This window comes from Amphimedon queenslandica, unplaced genomic scaffold, assembly GCF_000090795.2.
Source record: "Amphimedon queenslandica unplaced genomic scaffold, v1.1 AMPQUscaffold_13502, whole genome shotgun sequence".
NCBI lineage: Eukaryota > Metazoa > Porifera > Demospongiae > Haplosclerida > Niphatidae > Amphimedon > Amphimedon queenslandica.
This window is the reverse complement of record NW_003546262.1, coordinates 428,136-437,974: the sequence shown is the minus strand read 5'-3', so window position 1 is coordinate 437,974 and position 9,839 is coordinate 428,136. Positions and strand designations below refer to the sequence as shown.

The following is a 9,839-nucleotide window of genomic DNA, read 5'->3' as shown; positions in this document are numbered from 1 at the left end:
ATATATTGTACGATCTTTCATAATCATGTCACTTGTGATCTTAATGATGTTCACATCAATCTTACAAGAAATATGTAAGAAAAAAATAGTGAAAATGTATATTAAATATTAACATTAATATTAATATGAAATATTAACATTAAATTGTATATTAATATTCTATTAAATACGTCAACAACATCATAATAGATGAGATAAGTATGGACTCACACTTAACAATGTCCTTCATTAACAAGGGGCTAACTGAAATTAAAGGAACTGATGACACTGAGGTTCTTTTTAGAGGTCATTGCAGGTGACTTCTTTCAGTTGCCACCAGTGAGGGACAAATTTGTATTTGAAGATGGCAGAGGCTACAATCAAGGATCAACACACTTGTGGAGGGATCATTTCAAACTAATAGAACTCAGAATATGAGACAAATAGGAGACACAGAATATTCAGAAATTCTCAACCATGTGAGACTATGTTCTCAGACAAAGTCTGACATAAGTGTACTCCGATCGAGATTGACAAGTTGTATCAGCGATCCTATTAATGTCAGCCCACCTCCATTTGTTAATGCTTTATGCCTACTGCCTTTAAAAGAGCAAGTAGAAGAATATAATGACAGTAGATTAAAAGGATTTATCACGCTGTACTAAAATATATGAATTTGATACAGAGCATTCAATAGTAGAGACAACAACACTAATCCCTGGAGTAGTGTCACATGAAGAAGTTCCAGAATCGCTCATATCTTCTAATGACAGAGATTGTGCTGGCTTATCACGTAAAGTGAAGTTAGCTATAGGAGCACAGGTTATGTTATGATGTAACATTACATGTAAGGAAGGATTAGTAAATGGAGCTAGAGGAATAATTGTGGGTTTCTCTTGGCCAAATGGAGCTAGTGATCAAGCAAAGAAAGGGAACTTACCACAAAAAGTACATGTAAAATTTCATGAATCATGTGTAGGTCTAGTGAGCCGTGTCACAATTAATGATTCATCAGAGCAAGAAGCTGTCCCAATAGAACCAGTCACAGCCAAGTTCTATGGCAAGCAAGAAGTAACATTACAGCATACGCAGTTACCATTACTACCTTGCTGGGCAGCAACTATATATAAGGTTCAGGGTCTATCTCTTGATGCTGCTGTAATCGATCTAGGTCCTAAAATGTTTGAAGATGGAATGGTATACGTTGCCTTAAGTAGAGTAAGAACACTCCAAGGAGTTGCTCTACTAGGACTAGTTTAAAAGAAAATCACATCATCAACAGTAGCAAATGATGAAATGGATAGACTAAGGAACCATAGATTATAAATGATGTGTCTTCTTGGATAGTGAAGAGATATTACTATAATAAAAATTAAAACTACAAGAGTGTTGTGGTCTGTATTATAGTATAATATACAACTCTTGACTCTATTTATAATATGAAGTAAAATAATCATGCTCTTTGAAGTGATGATAAGACAAATATGATCACGCTCTTTGCAGTGATGATAAGATCAATATAATCAAGCTCTTTGGAGTGATGATAAAATTAATATTTTATGATAATGTGACCATAATTGACAAAAGGTACCTTATGGCGGATAGGAAAATTGATCTTTATTGCCTTAAAAATCCCACTTTCTGAGCTCCATTCATCATGAAATTACTCCAGAGGATGCAAAAAGTTACTATGTAACTTTTAGAAACAATGGTTGTCTAACAGAGCACTCACAGGTTGATATTTTTCATCATAATGATGAATTTTAAAATCCGCCATAAGGTACCTTTTGTCAATTATGGTCACATATATTTGTTTGTTTATATTTGTGTTATGTGTTATCTAAATGTGCATGTACAAAAATAATCATATATAAGGGTTAAAATGATAATAGTAACTAATTATTTTGATGTTAGGAATAATATGTGACCATAATTGACAAAAGGTACCTTATGGCGGACAGGATAATTGGTCTTTACAGCCTTAAAAATCTAGCTTCCTGAGCTCCATTTATCATGAAATTACTCCAGAGGATGCAAAAAGTTACTATGTAACTTTTAGAAACAACAGTTGTCTAATGCAGCACTCACAGGTTGATATTTTTCATTATAATGATGAATTTTAAAATCCGCCATAAGGTACCTTTTGTCAATTATAGTCACATATATACAAGATAGTGAAAACAATCTTACGATTTTGTTACACTAATACGCTTGTTATATTATAGATTAATAATAACCAAAATGTTACATTTTAAGAATCATAACTAGTAATGTTTATAATTATTGGGTAATGTAACTATGTACAATTTGGTGGAATCGCGGGCTAGGAAATTTTTATGCCATTTGATTTTATGTACTTCACTGATACTGCCATTACAGGAACTTCAGCACTTGCTTTAATCTCTATTACGAATCGTGAAACAAGGGCATCTTGTGCCTACAAATCTAGAATGTCACGGCAAGGTTGACCCGAAGATTTCAATATATTTGTTGTAGTTTTAAAGGCTTAAGGTACAACGGGCTAAACGCACAATTTAGTTTTCGGAACACAAATTGTTTTCTTTATACTTTTTCCACAATATATAATTTTTTAAATTTTTTTCTCAATAGTGAGATGCAATAAACTTTACTAAACTTTTTAAAAATTAATGGTTGAAAACTGACTAAATAATTCTTGAACATAATGAGAGTGCTTTAATTTTTAGTAATATGATTGTTTTTATAATATTATTTTCTATTGACGTTTGTTCCATCACTTGGCAAAAGTTATTCAAGTTTTGCAAAATGGGCTGCAATCTCTCATAGAGTTTTGTTCACTTTCAAACATCAGTGTATCACAAAAGCATTTACTGCATACAAACTTGATTGAGTGTTTGCCTTCATTATGCCACGATTGCAAGCTTTAGAGCTTCATAGAGCCTGCATTCACCAGATGAAACTGCTAAATAAACAATAGTCAGGAAATACATACTGGTGGCCATTTTTATTAATGGTTTCACTAATATGACATCATAACATAACCCCACCTTGCAATTAATTTTTCCCACCAGTTTTATAATGTACAGAGGTATCCAGAAATGACACAAGATCAAAGATGGCGTATAAAGTATGAAAAGTTATGCAGGAATTTTCTTTAATATTTAAAGTTCAATGATCTATAACTTCTAAACAGTGCATGGCAAAAATTTAAAGATAGCACAAGTTGTACAACTTTTTCTTTACTATAAAATGGCAGCAATTAAAAAAATATTAAAATTTCATCCAAAAGTACCTTAATGAAAGCAACACTTCCAACATTGGCAGATTTGACAAGTATCTGAACTGCTCCATACATTTCTGCTTCATCCTCAAGCATATATGCATGAACTGCAAAATTTTTTCCGCCCTTCATGATAATCAATTTTTGCACTTCCCCAGAACTTCCTTAAATCTAGAAATATGACAACTCTAAGTTACAAGATTCAAATCAACCATTGGCGTACCCCTGAGTAACTTTGGTCCATGTAGTTAAACCACTTTTCTAAATATGCAAACAGTCTTTTGACTCCTATAACTCTATCATTATAAAGATTTTGTAGATGAGCATAACATTTAAACCAAAATTAAGTTGATCAGCAACCTTGCGTGTAGAATGTACTGCTCTTTTTAGGGTGCCATTGTGGTTTAAAAAGAAAATGCAGAATGTGACCAGCATGCTCCCCATAAAAGAACAAAATGAGTCAAATGAGATAACGCGTGTGCATTAATGGTGCAGCTGTTTCTCCATATAGCTCAGGTAACAATTTGTAGCAATTATTCAGGATTTCTTATGCAGCTCCACATTCTGTATCAGTTATATGCTTCTGCAACAAAACATGCAAAGCACAAACAAGTAGAGAATAATGGTGAAAGTAGAGGGGAGGCAACACATCATGCAGTAATGGAAGTGAATAAAAAAAGAAGCGACACTTTATATTCGCTGGCTTTCCAATAGGAAAGATCTTTCATTAGAGAACGTGGCGACCAAGTGAACTCTGTAGGTGGAGTATGTGCTTGCAAAGCATTATCAACTTCATATAGCTGTTGTCTAATTGAAAATGGCTCTCTGCTGTATTTTGAGTTTGTCCAGAACATTAAAAGTGATTTAGTAACACTTAGGACGCAGTACATGTTATCTGGTGGCACATTTTTTACTAAATTTAAGTATCTGTGCAACACAGAATTGCCTTTTATCTCATCTACAATTGCACCTGTCTCATTGCTTTCTTGTTTCCTGCTTCCATACTCTATAAAGTACGTAAAGGGTATGTTGAACAAGGAAGATACAAATGGCGGTTATTTTGATGTACTCCTGGATGTACACAACCATAGGCACCATCAAATTATATCATATTCACAACTTAAGCTTTTGCAAAAAGTCAAAAACACCAAATAAAAGCTTGAGACGAATGCTTTTCTTCAAACCTTCAGAATTAACGAAGTCTAAACCAATGACATATAACCTTTCAATAGCTTCTAGTAGTATTGGACTCAACAAAATTTTCATATCTGGTTTGTTCCTTCTAACCCAAAGAACACAGATAACTGTGTTTTCAGTACGGAATCCAACAGGAGGAAAATTAACAATTTCTAGATACACTGGCCACATAGTTACGCGTGATGATTCAAATAATGCCACACCATTCATATTGAGTGCAACACCAATGTTCTCAGAACAATTGAAAAAACTGCTTCCTATGTTGCATAGGTGAAGATCCGGACAGCTAAAGTCTGATGCTTGTGAACAACATTGAATGTCTTTTGATTGACCTAGTCGATATGATAAATATTAGTAATCATGGTATTATCTACAATACTGGGCTTACAGGAATGTCAGTGTAAATAGAACCGATGTTGAAGTCAATGATTATAATTGTAATTAATTAAATCTTTTATTTTAATCACATGACATGCATTGGTATTAATTGCAACATGCAATTGTAATCATAACAATTAATTTGACTAGTAGCTACAAAATCATTAAAGGGTAACTCAACCCAAAAATTTTTTTGCAGAAATAAGTTGGTAATAAAGAAAAAATCATAGGAAAAATAAATAAAATTTTTAAAAAGTACTTTTTCCATACTAAATCTTGGGTCAAATGTTGCTATTTCTTGCCTTGCAGCCATTTTGTCAAAATCACTTCCGGTTGTGGGCGTGGTCACGCGATGACGTATATGGGGGAACATTAGCAAGTTTCTGCACTGAAATATTAGCAACTTCAAGGCTGGATATCTCAGCTATGCGTGCAAGAAAGCAATTTTAATGAAGTGGACCATATAGGACTAATCTAAAGCTTACTACAAACAATAATGCTGGTATAAAAATCAATATATGTGACCCGATATGAGAAAACCAGGCTATATGCTCCAAAATTGAAAATTGAGATTTATGGTTTTCTTAATTAAGCAAAGTTTTTCCTATCTTTTGGTCCTTCTTCCATGTCATTTGACACATCTAGTGCTGAGTTATGTTTATTTATGCCACAAGAAGTCTAAACTAATGAAATTAAGTTACAACCATTTTTATCATTATTATCTTGCATTATTTACATGGTACACAACAAAAAGAAAGGTCTGTAAATGACGTCTTTTAAGTTATTTTAGGGCAAACTTGGTATCAAATGAAAGGAAATTCTTTATACAATATATTTTTGGTATAATCTCAGTTTTGATAAGGTATCGCTGTCACAACTTTCAGAAGCCATATCTCTAATTGATAATTCCCGCAGATAGCCTGGTTTTCTCATATTGGGTCACATATTTATAAAAAAATTAATTTGACAAATTTACATTTTGACTGTATATACTAGCTCTGTTTAGCTCTTAATACTTGAAAAATACCTCTTAGCTGCTTTCTTGCACGCATAGCTGAGATATCCAGCCTTGAAGTTGCTAATATTTCAATGCAGAAACTTGCTAATGTTCCCCCATCTACGTCATCGCGTGACCACGCCCACAACCGGAAGTGATTTTGACAAAATGGCTGCAAGGCAAGAAATTGCAACTTTTGACCCAAGATTTAGTATGAAAACAGTACTTTTTGATAATTTTACTTATTTTTCCTATGATTTTTTCTTTATTACCAACTTATTTCTGCAAAAAAAGTTTTTGGGTTGAGTTACCCTTTAATTTGACCAGTAGCTAATCATACTCAGTTACAAATATTCATTCAGGTATATGTATATAGTCATGACAACACAATAACCATTTTGTTAGTTTCATCAAATCCAACCATGCAGAATGAAAATTTTCTAATAATTTCAACAAAGTTGGCTTTTTAATGTCACTTAATGAATGTATGCACTTACGATAAAAAATTGTCTTTATTTGTTTCTCCATGTCCATCCGAATAAAAACATTTGGTTCAGACACAGTGTACGAGCATTGTGCATTCAAGCATGAGCATCCAATGTACTTTTCCTAACAATAAGGGCAATACTTAGTCTTTTCTTTCAGAGACTGAAATCTCAAAAAAAAATTTTTGTAGATGGTAGACACTGCTGTGTAATTTTTTGTTTGCTGGACATAGTAGCTGCAATTTCAGTATCTCACTAACTATAGTAAAAGACAAACTGCATTTTGACTGAAGGCTCATAATGGCACAATATGCACCACATATTAAAATGTTTGCACCAGGATGAAGAGGTAAGAACAATTCATTATTATCTATCGTATACTCATAACTTGCCTCTTTATGACTGTTATCAACCCAGCAATGATCAACATCGTCATTTGATTCCTCAGAGATGCTTTCTTTCAAATTTTCAGCTTGTTCATCATTATAATCATATTCACTATCAGTTAGAATTTCACTGCTACAACCTTGTCCATGAAACATTTCATTTTCTGAGGAACAATCACCAATAGCAGACATTGATTTGTCACTATGGCTGTCACTACCTTTATCACTTTAACCCCTCATTGCTTAAGAATGAATGAAATTGGTAGTTTCTACAGCAAGTCTATTATTGGAAAATTCACAGTCAGTGAGTCAATCACTAGTAATGTTCACCTTGCATTTTTAAATTTCCACCATGTAGTTCGAGAAACTTCTTAACCGCTATCATGGAGGTGAGCTCCGTAATGGCCCCTTGATGTACTAGTTGAGGTAGTAGCATTTTCTGTAGCTTGATCTGAGGCAGCCATTGTTGTCTGATTTATTAAATATTATTAAGACGGAATGAGCATGCTCAGTAAATGCCACATGCAAACTTTTGCCACAAGAACAAAGAAAACACTTAGCTAGCTGCTGATTCCTTACTGAAATGGGTTGTAATGATGCTATTTGTAAGGTAGAACAATTGGAGATAAAGATAATTTACCACAGTACATTCCTTTAACACCTCCAAAAAATGAAGGGAAAAAGAAAACTACTGTGACACCTTTTAGAGACCCAGGTTGAACCACCAAAAAAAGCTACTGCATTGGGTATGTTGCTTCTGTTAAGAAGGTAATTTAAAGTCAGGCTTTAAATTTTCTGATTAGATTAAATACAAGTCAGATTTCACCAGACAGGAAAGGTCTTTGTAAGAAAGCTGCAACATCTTACTTTGGAGAACGGAGAAGACTTAGATGAGCAGGCCCATACTCATGGCCAGGCAGTCATACATTATTCTAAGTAAGGCAAGACATATCACGTTACAATATGGGAGAAAAGTTATTCTTCTTTAAACTAAACTAAAACTTTAAGCATAGTATTAGCACCTGCACCTGCAAAAAAGTCAAAGCCTAATGTGAAGACTACAAAGAAAGGTGATACAATGACAAGGAAAAACTGTGCAGCTCTTGCCAAAAGGGTATGCATTGCTCAACTAGTATTAATTTGTATCTCAACTCTTATTTCCAAACTAGTGGAGTGATGGATATTGACACTCAGGCACTAATAGATAATGCATCTTCTAATCTGCAAGATGTGGATAAAAGAAATAGATCAACACTATTTAATAATAGTTTAATGATTGCACCTTCGCTGGAGAGTCATATAAGGATTGAAAATATTTACGTAAGCATGTAGCATTTTTACAATTTATTTCGCAAATTTTGCGTCATAGGATTCATTAATAATAATGGATAGCAAACTTAATGATCTACATGATACTCTTGCTAAATTGTTGATTCAAAGGACATTAATAAACTGATTCATATGCCTATGGATGTAACCTGTTATATGTTCTCGTTACAAAATCTGAATAAAAGAATGGTATTTTGTTACAGTCAAAGAAGAGTTATAAGCCTGCTCTTGATCCTGAAAGGATTTAGTTATTGTTTAGTATGTTTTTCAAACCACTGTAAGAATTAGTGTTTGTTAGATTGTATTTGAATAATGATTATTTATACCATGAGTTACTAAGACCTTTTTCTGATGTTTATTCTGTTCAGTTATTAATCAAAAATAGTTTAATTTAATTCTCGAAAGAACATGTAATATCTTGTTTCAAAAATTTGAAATATGACAGTTAAGATTATGTAATATCTTACTGTAATCTTGATTGCAAGATTTCGCTATATCTTACACATTCTTGGTTACAAGATATGGAAAGTTAGAAGGCAATCTTAAAAGAATCTTGACACGATTTTGCAGTGACCATCAATGATCTTAATAGCAAGATTATGTAATATCCTACGTATTCTTTGTTTCTAAATCAGAAAAGAAAAAACAAAGTCTTCCTTTAAATCATGGCAAGATCTTTCAAGTTATCATGCAGAATCTTGGCGGGTTTTCACAAGGTCTTGGTTAACTGGACGTCTTTTTTTGGGTGGGCAGCGTCACCTGTATAATGAATTTTTGTCATAAGTTGATATTATCAATATTTAGAAGTAATTCAATCACTATTTATCTAATCTTACAATATTTGAGTTCTATTTGTAGTTCCAGTCGATGTTTCGTTTGTTTTTTCTGTCGGCAGAGTTTTGACTTGATGGAAATATGCATTTGTTCATATTTAAGCTTAAAATATGACCTGTAGATGTATGTAGAGCATCTTAGTAGACAAAAGACATGAGTGATGGATCTGAACAATAAATTAAAAAGGAAAAGTCACAGGTAACATTTTAGTTATTTTTGTTTAGTACATGTACATATTTATTTTGATAAAACATACTACCTATGGGAGTGTCTTGTACACCATTGTATACCAGTGAGGGAGATAATGTACCAGGGTGTTTAACAGTGTGGGTCTGCGAGAAAGGTAGTGTTGTTCCAGTTAAGTACAACATACTTTCAATACTTCATACTATTAACATTTAAAAAGTACCCATTGTAATTACGGTACAGTACTAGTTTAAGTACCCGCTACTTTTTACAACCTGGGGGCGTAGCCCCCTGGTCGTCCTATAACTGATTTCACCCACGTGGGATATATATATATATTTGATTGTATGTCAACGCTTACATTTCTTCTGTACACGTTGTATTGGAGAAATAACAAGCCTTAGCAACCACCCGCCCATGCTACGTAAGTGGGAGTTGTCACGGCAAACAAAATGGCGGTTTGCACATGGAGCAAAGTTATGAGCTTTCTAACAGCGAAACAACATAAAGACACTCTCTAAAGACTTTTCTAGAAGCATTAGAAGGTAGAGAGAACCTTCATATGTCTTAATAAGAACCCAACTGTACATGCATGGTGGTGAAATCAATTATAGGAATATTTTTACACTGTTACGCTTGTTATAATTACAGTACAGTACTATAGGTTAACCACTGTTGGTGCATTGGCCTCACCAAAACAAAAAATTGTTTTACACTTATTTTTACAAATTATTTAGTCCTGCATTATACTGTTGCATTAAATTTTGCTTTCTTTATAATGTGAGGGTGTTGCTTTGGTTGGATAATGG

General features: G+C 33.4%; 1 protein-coding gene across 1 annotated transcript; it reads left to right on the top strand.

The window, feature by feature from the left end:
- The first annotated feature begins 413 nt into the window (after positions 1-413).
- On the top strand, positions 414-1,239 carry LOC105316684 (ATP-dependent DNA helicase PIF6-like). The gene is made up of 3 exons (XM_011411766.1): positions 414-612; positions 665-777; positions 832-1,239. The coding sequence occupies exons 1-3, from the start codon at positions 414-416 to the stop codon at positions 1,237-1,239; spliced, it is 720 nt and encodes a 239-aa protein (XP_011410068.1).
- The last annotated feature ends 8,600 nt before the right edge of the window (positions 1,240-9,839 follow it).

Bases quoted from the DNA above. Each gene is read 5' to 3' on its own strand.
- LOC105316684 (XM_011411766.1), top strand. From the start codon at position 414: ATGAGACAAATAGGAGACACAGAATATTCAGAAATTCTCAACCATGTG. The intron at 613-664 runs GTAGATTAAAAG...AATTTGATACAG, and splicing joins AGTAGAAGAATATAATGACA to AGCATTCAATAGTAGAGACA. The intron at 778-831 runs GTGAAGTTAGCT...ATTACATGTAAG, and splicing joins GTGCTGGCTTATCACGTAAA to GAAGGATTAGTAAATGGAGC.